The sequence below is a fragment of the Anser brachyrhynchus genome (assembly GCF_964034855.1).
Source record: "Anser brachyrhynchus genome assembly, chromosome: 9".
NCBI classification, from domain to species: Eukaryota; Metazoa; Chordata; class Aves; order Anseriformes; family Anatidae; genus Anser; species Anser brachyrhynchus.
In genome coordinates this window covers 13,270,367-13,291,190 of record NC_137703.1, presented here as the reverse complement: position 1 = coordinate 13,291,190, position 20,824 = coordinate 13,270,367, and the positions used below count along the sequence as shown (strand labels likewise).

General features: G+C 46.7%; 2 protein-coding genes across 5 annotated transcripts; both read left to right on the top strand.

Moving 5' to 3' along the window:
* Window positions 1-492: 492 nt before the first annotated feature.
* Window positions 493-5,090, top strand: APOD (apolipoprotein D). Its single transcript, XM_080604942.1, has 5 exons — window positions 493-641; window positions 1,052-1,205; window positions 1,522-1,643; window positions 2,980-3,068; window positions 4,041-5,090. Exons 2-5 carry the CDS (start codon window positions 1,083-1,085, stop codon window positions 4,274-4,276), a joined length of 570 nt encoding a protein of 189 aa, XP_080461068.1. The 5' UTR covers window positions 493-641; window positions 1,052-1,082; the 3' UTR covers window positions 4,277-5,090.
* Window positions 5,091-5,931: 841 nt separating this feature from the next.
* PPP1R2 (protein phosphatase 1 regulatory inhibitor subunit 2) lies at window positions 5,932-20,649 on the top strand. 4 transcript variants are annotated; one of them, XM_080604934.1, is made up of 7 exons: window positions 5,934-6,155; window positions 10,556-10,663; window positions 11,124-11,204; window positions 11,492-11,595; window positions 12,599-12,763; window positions 15,752-15,802; window positions 17,207-18,657. In XM_080604934.1, exons 1-6 carry the CDS (start codon window positions 5,986-5,988, stop codon window positions 15,754-15,756), a joined length of 633 nt encoding a protein of 210 aa, XP_080461060.1. In that variant the 5' UTR covers window positions 5,934-5,985; the 3' UTR covers window positions 15,757-15,802; window positions 17,207-18,657. The 4 variants fall into 4 exon arrangements, with proteins under 4 accessions (XP_080461057.1, XP_080461059.1, XP_080461058.1 ...); XM_080604931.1 differs by lacking the exons at window positions 15,752-15,802; window positions 17,207-18,657 and adding an exon at window positions 13,526-13,980 and having other exon boundaries at window positions 5,932-6,155; XM_080604933.1 differs by lacking the exon at window positions 15,752-15,802 and having other exon boundaries at window positions 5,933-6,155; window positions 17,207-20,649.
* Window positions 20,650-20,824: the final 175 nt, after the last annotated feature.

The window sequence follows — 20,824 nt, the reverse complement described above, 5'->3', positions numbered from 1 at the left end:
CTGGCACGGCCTGGTAGGTGTGGAGGAGCCAGCGTTCCCCCTCCTGGCAGGAGTTTCACCCTGGTGCTGGTTCCCCTGCTGCATCCCCTGGGATACTGGTGTGTCCCTGAGCACGCTGCCACTGCCCCGAGCATCTGCAGGGACTCGGAGCCCCCAGACCAGGCTCTGCGTGGGGCAGGGGGTCAGACATCGCCCCTGGGAGCACGGCGGTGGCTGCTCGTGGGCCAGAGGGAGCGGGACAGGAGCTGCTGCTGCTTTCTCAGGGGCTGCAGTCCTTCTCCTCTCCCTGCCATCCGCACCCAGGGCTGCGGCGGGGGCTGCTCCTGGGCGCTGCGGGCGGCTGGGCAGCAGGGAGCTGAGCAGCTGGGGAGCTGAGCACAGACACACGGGGCGCCTTTGTTTGCCTGGGTGAGCAGCCAAGTTGCAGCCCATCTCCGGCTTCGTACCAGCTGCAGATCTAAAGCAGCTGACCGGCCCTCCAAAAAAACAAAACACGTCTAGGACCAGGGAGTGGCTTGCGCTGGTGCTGAATAATGATGGTCCTGGCACGCTTATAAAGCCGTGAGGCGGAGAGCTCGCTACAGAGCTGATCCTGGCAGCCCTGGCCCTCCGCAGAGCATCGCTGCACCTCATCAGCCAAGGTACGTGTCCGAATGAAGAGAGGCAGTGCCCCTTCGCAGCCCGCAGCTGGAGGCAGGCTGGGCTTGTCTTTAAAACTTGGGGAAAATGCTACCACTGCTCCTGAGGAGGAGCTGCCGGCCCAGAAAGCGTCCTGACCCTGGGGCTGCGCTGGGTGAGCACCAGCGGAGGGGGATGCAGCATCGTGCCCCTGGGCACAGGGCTGGGAGGGCGTGCTGCAGGAAAAGGGGCCATCTCCTTCCTTGCAGCACGCCTCGGGGGGGGCGGATTGTGCTTTATTTGGTGCTGACGGGGCTCCTCACATACTTCCCATCCCGCACGCCGCAGCGCTGCCAACATCCCGGCACACGAAGCTGTGCTGTCCCTCCCGCCGCCTCTCGGGGCCCACCTCAGCTACTTTCCTCCTTCCCAGGTCCGTTTCCCACCTGCATCCCGGCACAACCATGCTGGGCACGGCAGTGCGGCTCTCGGTCCTGCTCGGTCTCCTCGGCTTCGGGAACGGGCAGATGTTTCACATGGGGCCGTGCCCAGACCCCCCTGTGCAGGAGGACTTCGATATCTCCAAGGTGTGACGTGCCTTCTGAAACCTCACAGCGGGCAGCAAGGGGGGCGCAGGTGGCAGGGGAGCAGCGGTGCAGTGAGCGGGCATGGGGTGGGTTTGAAGGGTCCAGCCTGGGAGCCCCAAGGCAGTGGGGTGATGCTGGTCCTGTCCTCCGTTCTCCACCTGGTACAGTGCTCGCTCAGCCCCGTGCTGAGCAGTGCCCGCTGCAGTGCCCGCGGCTCCTAGGAACCGATCAGGCTCGGCCATGCCACCAGCAGAGCCCGGGTGCTCTGCTCCGGCCCCTGGTGCTCAAAGCTTCTCTCTGGACTTTCTTTTCTCAGTATTTGGGAAAATGGTACGAGATAGAAAAGCTGCCCTCGAATTTCGAGAAAGGAAGCTGCATCCAGGCAAATTACTCGCTGAAGGAGAACGGGAAGTTTAAAGTGATCAACAAGGAGCTGCTGTAAGTGCTCGCGTGCAGGCTGAGCCTGCACTAGCGGTGTTCCCACCACCTCTCTTGCTCTCTCTGGGGGTGATTTTTCTCCAAACCACCTGTTTCTGGGCGTGGGGATGCTGGGGGAGGCACAGGCTCGGATGTTGCTCTGTTTGGCTCCGCCACAAGCCATGGTATCACGGGGTGCCAGGGGCAGGATGAGCGCGTGAGCGAGCAGGGAGGGAAGCGCGGTCCCTGCGCTCCCTGGCATGCTGTGGGGACTTTGTTCTGCTTCACAACAACACCACAGCAACACGCTTTGTGTCTGGCAGGGAGCTGCTTCCATGCTGCTCTCCAGCAGTGCTGCTTCAGCGCCCATGCTGGGGATGCACCAGACAAGCAAACAGCTGTGGTTACCTGCGGGAGGTGCAGGTGGGGCATCCCAACGGGACCAGGGGCTGCAGACACACACACACGCGCACACACACACACACACACACACACGCACATTCCACCTTTTTTACATGCAGGAAAAGTGAGCTGGAGATACAAAGCGACTTAGGCAAAGCGGCACAGGGTGCTGCTCTTGAGACATGAGCTTCTGCCTCCTTGGGTGTTCCTGTTTCACAGGAAACTGAAAGTTTCCTGCCCCAGGGGCAGCGTCTAGGTCGTGAGGCATGCGGGGAATAAATGCAATTACAAGACGGGCAGCCAAGTGGCAGAGCCTGCTGCCAGCAGGGCAGTGCTCTGCACCTGCAGCGAAACAAACCCCAACTCACCAAGCAGGGCCAGGTAATTTGTGTGTGGATGAGTGTGCTGCCTTCCAAAAAATGCAGGTCACTAAACAGCGGTGAGCATGTGCCTCGGGCCAGGGTCCCACCGTGGTCGCATTGCACCGCTCCTCCCAGCACCATGCTCCCACTGCCCGTAAGCAGTGGTGACAAGTGTCACCAGGCCGAGCTCTGTCCCCCAACCCTTAAAAAAATAATAAAATAAAAAATTTGGCACCACACAGGGCACTGCGGGGCAACGGAGCAGGGCAGAGGGAGCCTGCAGGCTGCACAGTGCTGTGCCTTCAATGTCAGCAGCACCAGTGCTGGGATTTTGGTGTCGAGGAGGAGGCAGCAAGGAAAAGAGAGGCACCTGGGGCACAGGGGCTGTGTGACCCAGGACAGTGTTTTCCCCAGGACCTGGTGTGTCCTGGGTGCTGCTGAACCCATCCCTGCAGGCGAGCTATCCCCGGGTTAGCTGGTACAGGGCCCAGCCCCTCCTGGTGCATCCGGGGAGTAATTTACTGGACATGAAGTCTTAAATGTGATTTCAAGCTCACCTAATTCTATTTCTTGCTGTGTCCTTCTCCCCGTAGTTCCAGTGGTAAAGTTAACGAAGTTGAAGGAGAAATCATGCACACGGATGTGAAGGAGCCGGCCAAGCTCAGTGTCCGCTTCAACTGGTGTAAGTCTGTGTGGGGCTGCTGGCACGGAGCGGGCTCAGCTCCCCTGGCAGCAGCGGTGCAGAGCCACAGAGCCAGGGGTGAACCTGCCGGGGGGCTTGGCAGTGCCACAGAACGAAGGCATGGGGCTTGGAGCAGCCGTTGGTGGTTTGAGGGTGTTTATAAAAAAAAAAAAAATCAAAGCGAGAGAGACTGGCAGCCTCTCCAGCACTCCAGGCCATTTCACAGATGGGGAGGGAGAGGGCTGCTGGTGCGGGAGGCAGGAATAGGCTTGCTTTTGTGGGCACGGTGGTATGGCGACCAGCCCACACCGCCTCTGTTTACAAGCTCCTTTTTAATAGTCTTTAATAATGCGGTTTTGTTTGCTTTTGTCCTCCCCTGTGAATGTAACGTACCAGAGGGGCCTGTGAAGGACGGTGCATTTTGTTCCTCCCGCATGGCACGGCACCTTGCCTGCAGCAACACTTGGGAAAGCGAGAATAAATCCCCCCTGTGCCCCCTCTTACTGTACTTCCTCGCACCTTTCCCTTGGCTGTTTGACAGCACTTGCGTGGTTATTTGGAGGTATGGGAGGACACGTACAGGAGGTGCAGGTGCTACTCACGGGAGCAGCCAGTCCATCCCAGGCACTGCGGAGGCACCACCGCACCTCTCTGCCCGCAGCCCGTGCCGCGCAGGCACCCTGTATACGGCTACGGGCTGGGCTGCTTTTCAGTGGCCTGGACAAGCTGTGCAGGTCACAGCGTTAACTTCCCAGCAAGACCTTCCAGTTCAGGGCTTCATGGCTTTCTCGAGTCCCTCTGGCGGAACAAGGAGTCCTGCTAGGGCTTTATAAATCACAGCTCCCTGGGCTGACCGCAGCTGCGCAGCTTGGCAGCAGCAGAAGTGGGAACAGGCCCGGGAGCGAGGCTGTAGCCATCTGCTGTGCAGAGAGGGTCACCTGCCACGTGTAACCCAGCCCTTCCTTCCCCTAGTCATGCCTTCTGCCCCTTACTGGGTAATCTCCACCGACTACGAAAACTATTCGCTGGTGTACTCCTGCACAAACATCCTCTGGCTCTTCCACGTTGACTACGCCTGGATTATGTCAAGAACTCCCGACATGCACCCGGAGACCGTGGAGCACCTGAAGAGCGTCCTCCAGTCCTACAAGATCGACACTGAGAAAATGATGCCCACGGATCAGCTTAACTGCCCCGCTGACATGTAACTCGCGGCACGCAGCCACACAGCACCAGACGAGCTATGAACTTTGTTGCTTTTGTTATTAGCCATTAGATTTCTCTTTGTAACAGAGAAATGCAATAATCCCTTTGCTAATGGTAGTTTGCCAGCCCTGAGTCACTCCGTGCTGTTGTTCCCTCTGTTGCTGTTCCCTGTTTCATCTCACTCTGCCTGACTTTGGCAGGGTGGCTGATTCAAAGCTGATGGGTGCAGAAAAGAAACCCTGACATGCAGGCGTGAAGCTCTGCTGTTGCTTCAAATCCTCCAGCATGGGGATGCAGAAAGTTATGAGCTGCTATGTGCAAACGTTAGCCCCAGGGGGAACCATGCACCCACAACTTGTTTTGATGCTTCTGGGCCTGCTGGGAGCACAGGGTGTCTGAGCACATGGGGTCGGTGCTGCAGCCTGGGGCTGGGCGTTTCGAGCGCATTTTCTGGTGCGGGGCAGTAGGTGGAAGCTACTCCCAAGTCAGTAAATCTACTTGCTAGGGTTCAGGTCTGGCCTTTTTTAAAGTCTGAGAAGTCTGAAAATGTCCAGAAAAATAGCATTGCTCCATCCCTGGTGTCTGTACATGTCTTCCTGTGCCCCTAGCGAGGCTGGTCCTGCACTACCAGAGCTCTGAGTATACCCGTAAGCAGACAGAAAGAGTGGGGGCTGCTTGCTTGGCCTCTGCTCCCGAGGCTTTCCCCTGCTCGCTGCCTCCTGCGTGCCCACTGGCTCTACCCCTGCCCTGCCAGAGGCTCCGCTACAGCTCTGCTCACATAGCACTGATGCAACTCATTAAAACGAAATCCAAACACCTGCTTCTGGCCCTCTCTGCCTTCCTGCCTGCGTGGCATGTTGTCGGCTGGGCGCCCACCTCTGTGCTTCTGCCTCCCACCTGGGAGGGCCTGGCTGCGGGGGTGTCCTGGTGTGGTACAAAAAGGCACCCTGTAAGCAGTTGTAGGAGCGCTGGGAAGCCCTGTACAAAGCCAAAGTGCCTTTGCACACAGCTGGGTTTTATTGTGCTGGGAGAAACTTCAATAAACCCACCCCGGGGAGGGAGAGGAGAGACTCAGGGCACTCGTTGCTTCTGCTCTCCAGCTTGCTGTGGACAAATGTCATCGGGCTGACAGCCTGCTGGAAGCCACCTGGTCCATGGCCACCTCTTCTGTGCCATGTCCACTGAATAAAATCCTGGCCGTGCCCTCGCCATGCAGCAGGTGCCTGGCACCTCATCACCATTGAGTGAACGGTGGGGATGCTGCGGCCATCGGCTTGGGGATCCATCACCTCACGGGCAGGATGGGGGCGAGACAGGAGGGAGTCCCCCCAGCCACCACGACCAGCAGGGGCATTACGCCCTTATCCCTCCACACCAGGACCCGGTGACACGAAGTGACGCAGCTCCCCCACACCCTCAGCCCGGACGGATGACGGGGGGCACGCCGCGCTGGCGGCCGCGTTACGTTCTGGGGGCAGAGCGCCCTGTTCCTCCCCGCCCCCGGGCTTCGGCCTCCCCTCGGCTCCCGTCCCGCGGGGCCGGGGCCCCGTGAGGCGTTCGGTGCCCCGCGAGGCGGGCGGGAGGCGGGCGGGATGCCGGCGGTCCGCCGGCCGCCAGGGGCCGCGGTGGGGCCCGGCGCCGGCCGTTGTGAGGCGCGGCGCGGTGCGGCGGGGCGGTGCCGCGGCGCGGGCCGGAGGCGGGCGGCTCGGCCATGGAGGCGCCCTCGGTGTCCTCGGTGCCGGCCGCCTCCGCGTCGGGGGCGCCGGCGGGGCGAGGGCCCATCAAGGGCATCCTGAAGAAGGGCGGCGGGAAGGCGGCGGGGGACGGCGCGGCCCCCGGGGCGAGGCGGGCCAGCCCGGCCCGCGACGACGACGAGCACGGGTGAGGCCGCGGAGGGGAGGAGGAGCGGGGCCCTGAAGGCGGCTGGGGGCTGCTTTAGGGCCGGGGTCGGCGCTGGGGGGCCGGGGGGTGCTGGGGGTCTGCTGGCTCCGCGGGGCTGCCCCGGCGAGGGGAGCGAGGGGACCGAGTGGCGGCTGCCCGCGGGGCCCGGCTGCGGAGGGGCAGCGCAGAGCTGGGGGTGCGGCGCGTTGCGCCTTGTGGCGCCGGGGTAACGCTGCCTGGGAGCCGGTGTTCGAAAAGACGTCTACAAACGGGGCGGCTCTAGAGTCGCTACGGGGATGGTTTACGCTTCGGGAAACGCACTTTACCGTGAGGGACTTATTCTTCTCAAAAGGAGCTTATCTGTAACCAAAAGTGCGTCCACAGGGACAGAGGGCGCCTTGGGTTGAACTATACGGCAGATGTGCTCGGCATTGCTCAAGAGAACAGCCTTGAGAATGTGCAGCAGCAAGGCGCTGAGTTACTCCAGAAACCCGCGAGGTGGTCTTGAGCTGGGCCCCTGTCCTTGACCAGAGGAAATCTTGCCTTTTGCCTGGTTTGGGCGCTTGGCGTGCGATGCCAGCTCTCTGAGACTCCATCGCATTGTGATGACCAGAGCTGGACCCGAACCCGTGTTTATAGAATTTTTTTGGGCAGTTTTCTTCATTTGGGACCTCACTTGGTATTGCAGGGAGAGAAATAATAATCATCAAATAGAACGTGCATGCAGGTTCCTTTCTGTTATGGTAATGTTCCTTTTCCTCTTTGCCTAGTCTAAGTCAGCCAGGTAGGAACTAAAAGTTTTTCATTTGCTGTACTGCCTGTGGTAAAGGCTCCTGCTTTCCAGAGAGACATTATTACAACTGGAGGAACAGCATGATATTTTTGAAGGAAGTGAATGTAAGTAGCAATACAGTACACAGAAGTTGTGTGGTTTTTTTTTTTTCCCCTCTAGTTTTAATATAAGCATGAGGTACTTATTATCACACCAGGTGTAAAGTAAAACTGGCTGTTAGGGGCCTCTGTTTCATTTTCTGCAATCTCTTCTACCATCATGAAGAATGATGAGAAATAAGAATATAAGCTAATGAGCTGAGTATGTGGTATAGTTGGGGGTAAGCAGTTAAGCGGACGGGAATCCAGCTTGTATTTCCTATTTACTGATGTGAGTCAGTGAATGCGTTATTAGATTAATTACGAAATTGCCTTGCAACTTAAAGCGCATTGTCTAAACCTGGCACACTGCATTAGAAGATTTCCTGGAAAGATCAGAATAGGGAATTTAAAGCTAATTTGTATGCAGATATTATTTTTTTAGTTGGCGACTTCATTACATCAGTGTTACTTCTGAATTTAGCAAAATCATTTTGTATTCTAAAAGAATTAGAAGCAGTACAGCTGTGATGTTCCTTTCAGACTGAAAAGTGGCTTGCGAATTAAGGTGTCTGTTTTCTTTGTGCACCTCAATCAGCAGCCTCCGTACTTCTTTCTAATACTGAAAGTCAGACCTGACTTTCCTTTAAAAATAGCTGCAGATAAAGGAACTCATTGTGTCAGCTGTCATCTTGTAAAGTACCGTGTTCAGAAGAGCTCTCATGTATCTGCATCATTATCGACCTGGTACTGTTGTTAGTGATGGTGAAATTCTTTGGAAAACTTCCTTAATGAAGATACGATGCAAAAGAGAAGTTTGTGAAACTGGGACATCACTGGAACAGCATCCTGAGAGCTGAGATGATGGCTTTGTGGTAGATATGTTCTTGGCAATGCTGGTATGTGTTTTTTTTTTTTTTTTTGCCTTAAAGCTCCTGTTAGAGCATCTGAGAGATCTGATCTGGCATTTTACAGAGTAACTAAGTGTGTTCGTGTATTTGGCAGACTATAATTCCCTGATGCGGTTTGCAGCATAGTCCTGCCAGCAGCTGTGTTGGAACAGACAAGACTCTGCTATGGTAGGAGCAAGTGAGGTGTGAGAGGTGTTCCTTCGAGTGATACAGCAGAAACTGACCTGTCAAGGTGTGGTCTCAAAATAAATGGTTACTTATATGTTTAAGGATGTGAAAGAATACAGTGAGCACTTCGGGAATTTCTCATCTTTTAAATCTGATTTTACTTAGGAAGATTAGATTTCATATTTCTCAGATACAGACATGTGAACCTGGCCCCCTGAAGTCATGTCAGGAAGCGTTTTCCTGTGATGCTCTTAAGCTTTATCGTTAATGTTATGCTGCTGTGGCATGCCTAAGCATGCCAAATTGGAGGCAGTCAAGGGAGGTGTGTGCTTTTAGAGCACTTAGTCACCCTCCTGTGACAACTTTTTATGCGAAGGGGTGAAATGACCTGTTTGTCTGTTTGCCACTAATGATGTTTTTTTCCTAGCTGAATTTTAAATCGTGCTCTGGGAGGTGTTCCACAGCTGAGGTGCTTACTGTTGGAATCTAAAGAAATGAGTGAAAAAAGAAACCACTAAAATATTTCTCAGTCTTGTGTTTGTAAGATAATGAATTGCTGGCTGTAGACTGTCTAGTTTCAAGACTACTGCATGTGAAAGATTTTTTTCCAAGGTTTCCAATATTACTGTTAGGTTTGGCGTTGTGAGCCCAGGTGGGTTAACCCCGGATGTCCTCTGGGCAAGTGCAGGGAGCACAAAGGCACCTGGTGGGAGCATCTCCCATCGGTCACATCTCTGCGACCAGGCCCCTCCCTGCAGCATACATACCATCGTCTGACTGCTGTGACTGAGGCACTCGATACATAACCATACGATCATCTGATGTTCCTCGATCATCTGATGTTCCTCGTACATGGACTTTAAGCAGGTGTTTAGCTGACGTTTAACTGGTCATTTTAAGAATCTTAAATAGGTAGGTTTGAATTACTGGTGTTCCTGGACTAGGGCTCTTGCTTTGTAATCACGAAGCTCATGACTCCCCACCCTGCTGGAGCAGGCAATCTGACTCATGTGCTGCCTGCTCAGATTGCAATCTTGGTGTTGCAGCTGGGATAAAGTGACAAATAGATAGGAAACTTCACATAAGACGTGGTTAGAATATGCTAAGGTGATTAAGCTTATTGGTATGCAGTTCTAGAGTACAAGTTTGTGGCATGTGGGGTTCAGCATCAGCTCCTCCACTTCTATATTTTTTTCTCTCTTAATTTTTCTTCGATTTTATTATGCAGTGCTTTCCATGAAGGGTAAATTTAGTTTATACTTGGAATTTTGCATAATCAGTTTTGTTTTACAGGTGGTATTCTGTCTAAAAGCAGTTGTTTTATTGAACCTGAATATATATTTTAAATCTTGTAATTTATTATTGGAACAGTCTACGCTTAAATAAGGGTAACTAAACTAAATTCTTTCAGCCAACTGTCCACCCCACCCCTGGAAGAAAACACAAACCTGTAACATTTGCTTCACTAAGCAGTAATTTTCCAACACTTCATGAATACCTTAATGCATAACGAAATATTAAACAATGGGATTAATTTGCTGTTCTAATGTTATGTTTCTTGGCTTAGTCTAAGGGAAAGACCGCCTCCTGTGGTGCTTGCACTAGCATTTTAGAGAAAATGTGGAACCTGGTGGGTGCTGTTGACTAAACCTTTCAGTCACTTTGAGATCAGTAGAGTTGTGGCTCTTCCCCTCTCCACAGGGCAGCTGCTTTCCTTCTGGCCTACACACTTCTGGCCTGTGTCACTCTGGGTAGGCTTTTGTTTCTGCACATGTACATAAAGCGGTACGTTCTCTGATTAACTGAGGAAATCCTAAATAACCTACCATCGCTGGTGGCTAGCTGTGTGAAGCGTGAAACTCTCGTGGCTTAGTTACACCAGTGAATCAGTACGGTTTTGAGATTCCAATTTAGGGTGACAAAAGCAGTATTAATTACCAGCTTGTTCAGTCCAATCTGTTTTACTGCAGGAAGTTATTTGTTGCTTTATGGTGTTTGTGCACCAGTTTCGCTTATAATCGTAGCGGCTCACTGAGCAGAGGTAAGGCGGCTTTTTGCAGCAAGCATTGTGGGTTTTAATAAGAGGAAGAATGATTTTAGGTTAACTTGTAACAAAAACAGGCAGTTAATAGGGCAGTGATTGAACAAGAGTGCTAGTCTCCTGCAGATATGCACAATGTACTTGTATAGCACTGAGTTCGTTTAACTACCGTGACTTGTTAGGGAAAGTCAAGTCACGACGGTAATTTGTCGTGACTTAACAGAAGTATGTACGGGGCAGTGTTTAATAACCATGTTTATACTTTGAACATGCCTGTGTGTCATAACAATGTGCTTTTGGATAGTATATAGGAGAGGCTCAAAGACATTCTCCGTGTTCATTTTCTGTGGCCAAACAGAACAAATTGTTTTTAGAAGATCCAAAGCATTGGATTCTCTTTCTTATTTCAGAAAAAAATCCCAGAAGTGGGATGAAATGAACATCATAGCTACGTACCACCCAGCAGGCAAAGATTATGGCTTGATGAAAATAGATGAACCTAGTACTCCGTATCACAGGTAGGTTTGCTGAACTGCTGTCCTAAATAATGGCAGGTGACATAGTTTTGCTGCAGAACTGCGTTATGGATGATTGCCTGACAGACTGTGCAATTCTATTGGCTATATACAATGTGTGTGAATATACAGAGCTTCTAAATAAAGGGTTATAGCTATCAAGATGTACTGCCAAAGTAAATTTTGGGGAGGTCTATGTGTATTACTAGGTCTACGTATATATGTCTCAGGTTTTTGTCTTTCAGTGGAATTAGTAAGTCTGACTTGTACTGACATTTTTAGTTAACATCTATGTGCTAGAATAACAGCTTTCCAATTTAAATTAAATATTGATATAAATGACAATTTATAAAGTATTGCAGGAGTCTTTTAATTGAGCACTGAAATGTCTTGAATATTTTATCAATGAATTTTTAAGCAGCAAATTATTGATAAAGGCCGCTTTCTTTCTTTGCCTTCCAAGCATGGTAGGAGATGACGATGAAGATGCAGTGAGTGATTCAGAATCAAATGAGCCCTTAAAAGCAGATGTGTTGAGTAAAAAGTAAGTATTGTAATAGAAAACTGACTAAAGATCACTTTGTTTTTCCTGGAGTGGTTTCCTTTTTGGAAAGGTATTGCTGTTTTCTCTAGATGCTGAATTTTTGCTATTTTCAGAGTAGTTTTCTGCATTGATTGTTCCACTGGTACTTAAAATCTCTTGCGTCTTGTTAGTATACATAAATTTTGTTCGTTATTTTTGCTATATTTGTATGTGTGTTGTGGAATTTCGTGTATTTTATATAGTGAAAATCTCCATGCTCAGAATCTTGTATTGTGTGCTTTATGTAGACTGGCAGCTGCAGCTGAAGGTAGGGGACCTAAGATTATAGCAAGGCTAGAGGAAAGCAGTGAGGAGGAGGATGAGGATGAAGAATTAACACCTGAAGAACGAGGTAGGCATAAGTTGGTGTTTTTTATACATGTACATACACACACACACACAAGTAGTTTCATTTTTCAGTACTTTATCTTCCCAAATATTTCTTACTATCTGACAAAGCCTGTGTCATTTGAAAATGGAGATACATAGTCTTTGAAGGGAAAGTAAAAGATTATAAATGAACAGTTTGGTTGTTCAGTCAGGACTGTTTGGTTTGGGGGGATCTACATATACAGAGCAATTTGCTGTTACCGGCAGCACCCTTGTACAGAAGCTTATTGTATGGGAATTCCTCTTAAGAAACCTAGACTTCTCAAATGAGAAAAAAGTCTACAATTAATCAGAAGAAAATTTCCTCATGGATCTTCAACAGAGATGTTACTTTACATTAGCTTGGGCTAGAACATTTTGAAGAAACAGACAAGCAGCAATACTTCCGAAGTTTCAGGATTGTGTTAGAGAAGTAGTGTTGGGGCTGCCAATAAACCGAGTTTAACTATGAGACCTGCTTTGGAAATGTTGGGTGTATGAAGCAAAGATAAGTTTCAAGCCACGGGGAAAGATGAAAATATTTTCTTCTACATGTGGTAAACATCTCTCTTACAACTAGCCTTTGGTAGCTGGCCAGTAGTCAAGTTGGACACCTGCAGAAGTTCATCTGCTGTCCCACCAGTACATCTTGACTTGTCCTTAAGTCTGGTTAGAAACAAGAGTTGTGAAACTTTGGAAATTTTACATTACTGGATGCTTCTCTTCATTCAGACTTCATTTTACTTGCAGACAGGTTCTTTTAAAAGCCCTTCAGCCATTCCAGTCCATTAATTACTACCCTTTTCATAAGTCAGACTCATTTAAAAAAAAACACAAGGATTGTTTGGTCATAAAAACGATGTACTATCATGGTAGGAATAAACCTGACCTAGGAAGCAGTTGGTGCTCATGCCTTTCTGAAGAGGAAGTAAGTGATTTTATTTATTTATTCTAAAATATCAAATCTCTGCACTTTTTGTCCACAGAAAAAAAGAAGCAGTTTGAAATGAAGAGAAAAATGCACTACAATGAAGGACGAAACATCAAACTGGCAAGACAGCTCATCGCAAAAGAATTACCTGCTGAAGATGATGAAGAGATGTGTGATGCTGCAGATGTAGAAACGATGAATACAGAAGCTACTGAACATGGTGAGGTGCTGATTAATCAAAAGCTGTGTTTAACTTTTGGTGATCCTTTCAGCTGTTGGGATGAATATGCTCAAGTGTGAGAATAGAAAGGGTGCGGTATAGATGTAACGCTCAATGTGCAGTACTGCGTGCTGTCATGATAGGTGGATTTGTGGTGTGGTACCAAAACAATCAGCACTGTTAATAAAACACGTGGGCTTCTGTTTGTTATAGCACAACAGAAAAACAAACACCTCTGCTTCAGGCCAGTAGTATCTCCACAGCATAACTGAGTCATGGTGGTGAAGTTGCCAGCATCCTTTTTTGTAGGGGAGTTTTCCTGTGCAGGACGTTTAAAGCTGTGGCCACAAGGGAGAGCCTGGCCTTGTGTTGTGGTGTGCTTCCCATTCTGCTCCCAAACCATCCTGTAGTCAGCAGTGGGCAGCTAGCATGAGGGCTTCTTCCCTGTTCAGAGCAGTGTCTGATGAATGTCTGCCTGTCTCACGGTAACTTAAAACTATGCTGTTAGGAGTTCAGTATCATTTATCCTTAGGCATTAATGTTCAGTCTTACAGTATGGGATGAGAACCTCAGCCTCCCCTTTTAACACAGCTGCTGGAAGAAAGTCTAGGACTCTTAGCTGGGAGCTGTTTCTGAAGCCTGCTGCAGAGCCGTCTCTTGATAGCAATCTCTTAGAACTATAGAGGGTGACACCTTCTCTGCCATCTTTAGCTTCTCTCTGGGACTATATAACAAAGTCTTTGATTTTTATGTATTCACCAGGCCTTCTGGTGAATAACTACAGCTGTTCAGTACCTACCTCTGTGTGGAACGACACATTGAACAGGTTTCTGGCATTAAAAAAACCAGACATCTCTTGCTAATGAGACAAGTGGTGATGAATCTGAAGTCTGTAAGCCTCCTTCATCTGTTGCTTGGCAAAACTAGAGACATTAAAACAGCCTGAAGACTTGGGAAGATGCTGCATGGGTTTAAATTGGTTCACATTCGCTTTGCACGATCACGTGAACTAGAAACTCTTCTACATATAGTTTAAATTCCACAAAATAAACAGGTGATTTGCCAAGTTGCATTTTTTTTAAAGTTTTGTGGATTGCACGCTTGTGTTCCATTATTTCTTACGGAAGGGCTAATGCCTTCATACTTGCTTTGAGAGGGTCACTTGCTACATGTCTGAGACCCATTAATGGCCTGGATTTCTACAGTAATTTGTAATACGCCTTATAATGGCTATTTACTAGAACTTCACTCTCCAGGGGAAAGGAGGGCTCCAATAGGCAACCTTAGGACCTTTCTCCATGGCTTGAAGCTGCCATCTCTCTGCACTCTGCTGTAAAACAGAGGCAACTCCGCTCCCCAGCTGCATTCTCCAGTGGACAGAAGGCACACCTTTGCAGCATTTTTCCATCTCTATTGTTGAAGTCCATTCCACCTTGCCTCATAACCAGCTTCTGAACCACAACTGGTAATTATCTATTTCAGACTGCTCATGGCCAATAGATTCCATAAATGTGATGTTTGCCAGTTTATCAGTCCATTAACTAACGGGTTCACCTCTGCCATGGCTTATAGAAATACTTTCCATTAACTCCATGTGGTTCTCAGTTCTTCACTTCTGTTTTTGTATTATTCTGCTTAACAAGCCCTGGCGTTTCATTATCTCCTAATCTCTACATCAACTATCCCGGTTTGTGTTCTCTGTACTTGATCAGTTCTTCTGAGGTTCAGTACTGGTCTCACTCTTGTAGCTGCTAGTGAACTGAATGATAGTGTGCAGGATTGGTCAAAGGACAAGGGAATCTGGTCAAAGCTGTCAATAAGCAACTGTCTTCTGTCACTGCCCATGTTTTAAGCAATTCCTACATCGAGATGATAAGCGTTCAGTAACGTAACTGTGTTAATGCCAAAGTTTTACTGGAATAACTTTTTGGAAATCTCTTATTCTCTCACCTTTATTCGGGGGCACAAATGAATCTCTCATAAATGTTAATTACAGATTTTTGAGCTACAGAACATTTCTGAAATAGCTGGTTTTAAAATTTGCTGCTTGGATTCATTTCTAATCTGTACTTTTGGTCGTGCTAGGCAATTGGATATTTAAACAGTATTTTGATTTATTCGTTTCCTTCATGGAAGTGGATCAAAATGCTAATAATTCTGTTTCTGAAATTGCCTCCTTAGGACTCTAAGTATGTTAGGATGCTCTTGGATCTTTCTGAAGCTGTGTGGAAAGTCTGTAATTCATCTGGATAGCTTTCAAAGAGCTCTTCAACTTCAAATCATTGTATTTTAAAGTGCTTTCTTAGCAGAGAAGGAGAGTTTTCTTCAGTGTATTGCACTGAATGTGCAGGCAATGATGCAGGCAATGACTCTGGCTTATTTTGTCTTCAGTCTGTTAAACTAACAGCTCTGTTTGTGTTTAAGTGCAGAGGAAGTGTCTGTCTTTTACTGCATGTTGTATTGATAATTTCTTCCAATTGATTTCAAATCTTCTGAAGTTAGAGATCATCTAGTGATGTAGCTACCACTCACCTGTTATGTCTGAGAGTTTAAATCCACGCAAGTGAGAGCTGGTGTGCAGTGTCTGTTTATTCCAGTGGAACAGCATGACTTCCATGGTAGTGATGATCGCTTCAGATACAGATGTGACATGCGGTATCTCGCAGTGGTCTGTTGTGACTCTAGGGCTCCTCTGGCTCCTGGGTTTTTCTGGGGACAATTTGAAACCCTCTTGTCGCTTGGAAGCGTTTGGTCTGTGAAGATCCCTTCGAGGTTATTTGCTTCTCTTATCCAGTGCTTCTTTCTACCCTCTAATCCCATCTGTTTTGTTTTTCAATAAAGCTAGCAGTATTATCCTGATCTCTGCAAACTGTCCTTTTTGTTATGTCTGTGCTGAGGAAGGGGCTAAGGATTTGAGACAAGTTTTTAAGAAGGCTTCTGTCATTTACCACAAAGTCTGCTAATGTAAGTTGCGCTTCTTGGTTACAGAATGAGATTTCTTGCTGATTGAAATGAAGATCACCAGTCCAGTCAGTAATGGTGAGAACTATTTGTGTATTTATGCCCTTGTTTTCATCCTTGGCTACCAACTATTTTATATGGATGGGTCGTTCCTTTCTTGCCTTTAGCTGTACCTTATCCCCGTGCATGTGGGTTACACCAGTCAAGCTTTTGGGAGGAAAAGAAAGCTGAAGTTGTAGCAGTATGCATTTAGGTTGATTCAGCATTTCAGCTTCTCCGGAATTTCTCTGGCTATTCCCTATTTATGACTCCATGAACAACGCAATAGGCTTTGCCTGCAAAATAGTGACCTTTGCTCCTCTCTGCAAACACCTTTCCTTTAAAAATTCAATTTGAAATCACTGAAGGAAAGATTCTTCATTTAAGTTGATTTAAGAATAATGATTTACATGCAGGCCTGTCTTCTGCTACACAAAAGTATCTCTCCTCAGGAGAGACAAGGGTGTGATCTGTAGTAGTTCACCTGACAAGCAGTAAAACTATTGTTCTCTGCTTATGGCTCATTTAGCATTATTGCAACCATGATAAACTTACTCAGGTACTGCTGATCAGCTTAGCTGTCAGCTGACTGGGTGTGCTCTTTTGGACTTTGATAGATACAGAATACATTGTGTTTTCTTAACCATGGTGAGCAGCGCCCTGAAGATGACTTATGTGCAAAGACTGGGGTCATGCCTAAATTGTTTCTGCGTGGCGCTATTCGCTTGTGAAACTGCAGTTGGGACCGAGTATAACTCATGCACAAGCCTAACTGGCTTGCTTTAAGGTTATCATCTGGATGTGGCTTTTTCTGATCTTTGTATTATGTAGCTGAATTTTCTAGCGTATGTATGTATGTGTGTATACATATGCACATATTCACATAGACACGTGTATAAATAGCCTTTGTCAGCAGGCTTTTTCATGTGAAAATAACTGATGAGAAGGAACCTCTTCTCTGATTTATCACTGTTCTTTAGTTCAAAAATGTGAGTTGAAGACTTGGTGAACAATACGTCAGACTGTGCTACTTCATTTATTAGATTATTTTGTTTTTAAAGTGTCTCATCTGGAATTGAAATTTGACCAGAATAGTACTATGCTTAGTGGCATTTCAGGAACCTCATATGTTCTGCAAATCGATCTCTTTTAAGTCTTGGGTTAAATACTCCTGATTCCAAGGCTGTCAAGAATTCAGTGCGTGGTGTGCGGAACGGTAGCATTGGCTATCTCTTCAAAACATGAGGGTGAAATAATTATTTTGGAGGCTTCAGTACTCTGAAACTAAAAGCATGTAGGTTGCTAAGATGGGTTGCAAACATTGCCTTTGGGGAAGCAAAGGTGATTTCAGGAATATATTTGTGCGGTGTTTTGTTTTTGTTGTTTTACGTATTCAATGAGTGTTACTTATAGTTACCTATTTTTGTAATCTTTCTTATGCAGCACATGCTACTCAAGACCAGCTGGAAGGTAGAGCACGCAGCGTAGAAGAAATCTGTCCAGAACTGTAACTGCTTGTCAAAGACACAAATATAAACACTGCTTCATGATTTTTGCAATTAAGGCTCTTATATATTGAGAAGCATATCAGTTACAATGTTGTATTGCCAAGAATGTTAATTTTAGACTTGTCCATTAGGCAGAAAAAAAACCTGTCTAATTGATTTATTCTTGTGCCTAGTATTTCATGGAGAATACTGCTTTATTATCTGTTCGACCAGAATGGCATTCCCTGTATGTATAATGCTGATTATCTTGCGTAATGTACTGTTACTCTTCATGCTTTGAAACACAGACACTATCTCTGTTTTTTCACTATTTATTTGACAGTGCTCTAGGTGTGGTATCCCTTATGGAGGGGTTTAGGATTCAAGAGCTAAACGGTACAGCATATATCAGATTGACACGCAAGCTATTTATCAGATGTGTTAAGCAGTATAAAAAGGGATTATGCAAGTTTTAGAACTTCTTAAAAACAATTTTGACCTCTTAATCTAGATTTCAGTGTATAATTACCTGTACTTCCTCAATCTCAAGAAGAAAAGCTGTATTTTTCAGACCTGTATTTGGAATCAGTTATTTGCTTCTGACTAAGGCAGTGCTAACATCTGGTGGAGGGAGTGTTTTACACTGGAAGCGTGCTAACTTGAACTTTGAATTTAACGCATTTTCTCTTCCACTGGATGTTTTTTTGGAGCTCTCTTGGTTTATCTTGAGAACATGAAATTTCCCTCTGACTTTTCTCTTAAAACGACATCAGCTGTTCTTCTTATGGCTCTTGCTTCAAGCTTTTGATCCTTTCCAGTTGCGTGATGAGTTGTGCTACAAGCACCTGAAGAAAAACACCCATCCATAAGGAAAATCCACATCAGGACTGTGAAGATGGGCTGAGTTTAGGCTCTGTCTGTTCTTTATGTGAAGATAACTGCTGGTGATCTGCTTGTTTGGGGTTTGTAACCTGCATACTGAAAACCACTGGTCTAAATCTTTCCGCATCCAACTAAGTTACTTACAGCAGCTGCTTTTGCAAAATGAAAGCTGTTTGGAAGATTAGAAAGGAAACTGCCTAATTCAGTTATGTTGTTTACGATGTGGTTGTGTAGCCCTTGTAAAGAGGGATTCTGAACCTCCACATTGCTGTAAACAACTTCCCACTCAATGGAATTTGACTAGTGAATGTTCTAGTATTCAAAATAGCTCCTGGGTTTTATTACACCAATGAAGTATACACTTAAGCTTTAGCTTGATTATGGAATACAGTGTATATCTTAATTTTGGTCTGAATTTGATATGTTGCAAAAATCCATATAATTATATGGATCTATTTTAAAATGTCTCTTTGTCCACTGTATATGTGAAGTTTGAATAAAGGAATGAAAGTTATTTTACAGTTACCTGCATTCTCAAGTGTGAGCTTTCATGAAATCCCAGAGAGAGAGAGAGTGAATAAAGCAGTAGAATGCTGTCACTTGCAAGGTTTACACAGGAATAATAATTAGAATGGGTGTATTGCCAAAGATATCTGTGAGCTTTGCTAAATGGTGTGCCTTTCCTAAATATCTCCTCCTTATAGACAACATGGTTGTCAGTTGTCGGATACTTGATCTCTTAAGGGCCTGAATTAAAATCAGTATTGTCTTTTCACAAGAAAAAGTTGAACTCCTGGTTTGGTGCAGTGTGATGATGCTACTTTCGCAGTATGGAGATTGCTGCTTCTTGTGTCAAAAATTTTGTATCAATTTCTGTAGGTATGCAGGGGCAAAGAGTAAGCAATTAGATGCTTGTGACTCCTAAAGTCTCTTATTGTAGCTTTAAACTTGGCTCTCAAAGTGTTTCAAAATTTACACCCTTTATGTATTAGCTTTGAGAGTTCAGATTGTTGGTATGTGCAAAGCTCTTTGCAGACCAGCCTGCATTTCAGATGGTCTGCCCTAGCTAAGGCACAAAGTCCTAATGAGAGAGTAGTGGCACTTGGCAAAGCTGCGTGGCTTTTGGATTGGAGCTTGAGAGGGTCAAGATTTGACCAATGCGTGTGGGTAACACAGTTGTCTTATGTGATGCTTTAAAACAGATTACTCTTAATTTGTGATAAAGTATCCATAATTAAAGCAGAAACCATCAGAAAGCTCTTGCGTGAGCTAATGTCCTGCCTTCTTCCCCACCACAATTCTTGTGCCCAAGACCTTGTTTTTATTTAATTTTTGGTGTGAGTTCCTTGTAGCCTACAATGCTTGCAAAGCATTTAATTTAACAAACAAACCCCCCTTTGTTAACTTTCAGTCAAGTTCTTTTTCCTTTGTTAACTTTCAGTCAAGTTCTTTCCTGTAACGATTTCCAAAATCCTAGATGAACTGGGTATGTATCCTTGAGGAAGGTAGAGTGCACATAAATACATGAAGGTAGTTTCAAATGAATCTCAGAATGTATAGGTTCCCTTCATCTTTCAGATCTTAAGCAGTCTGGGTGATCTCTCTTCTTCTGTGCAACCAAGTCCCCAGGTTTCAGTTAGATGCAGTTTGGATAGGAACTTCTTTGGTTTTAGTGATGTCTTTTAATAAAGGTTTGTTGTCCTCCTCACTTTCTTCAGTGCTAGCAAAAATTCTCTTCGTACTTTGTATGACTCACCTGGACTGCAACCCAATGTACCTGATGCTGCTTCTAGATGAGAGGCTGGTTCACCTGATTTCTATCCAGGCTTAACCCTTCATGTATTTTAAAGGCTAAAATAGATAAGTTTACTTTGCAGTTACTGCAGATCTTCTTAATAGCTATTTTGGTTTGTTTTTAGAGGAATGTCTGATTTCCTTCTATTTTGGAAATATTAATTATAGCTCCCTGCTGAGTAGGGACAAAGGAGAGGACATGCCTTTCTTCTTTCATTTGCATGCAGGTTTTAATCTTGTGGTGATACGGTAACAGCTCATTTGTAGCGTAAAGAGCGGTGTAAAGAGGAAACAAAACACACGCAGCCCTCACCAACGTGGAAATGGAAATCCACAGCATCGGCATTGCAGTGTTTCTCACACAGATTTATTTAAGCCCTCAAGTTCCATCCTGTTTAGGGAAAATATTTCCAGAATGCTTCCAGGAGGAAGATCACTTGCAAATAACAGCCTTAACCCTGTCCTTAAGGTTTTTTTGTCCTTGAAGGTTTTTTGGTGGTTTGCTTTTGTTTTGTTTTGCTTTACACTGTGTTGGGCACTTAGTGTGCCCAAATATTTTTTTTGCAGCTGTCTGTGGTGTTGAACTCGTGTATCTCACAGGAATTCTTTGTTTCTGTAACATGCTTTTTTGTGGTCTGTATTACGAAACCACCTCACAACTGTAACTATTCTGTTTGAAAACAGTGTTAAGTGTCACCAAATAAATAAAAGTCCTTGGTTTCCGTACTGCCTACGTAACTTGGGGTCCGCCTCTGCCCGCTCCGCAGGCGGAGGAAGGAAGCTGGGGGCTGGCGCGGCGCCGAGGGCCCCGTGAGGGGCGCGCTGAGGGGCGGGGCCCGCCTCAGGGGACAAGCCCGGGCCCCCCGGGCCGACCGCCATAGGAGCCTCCCGCCGCCGC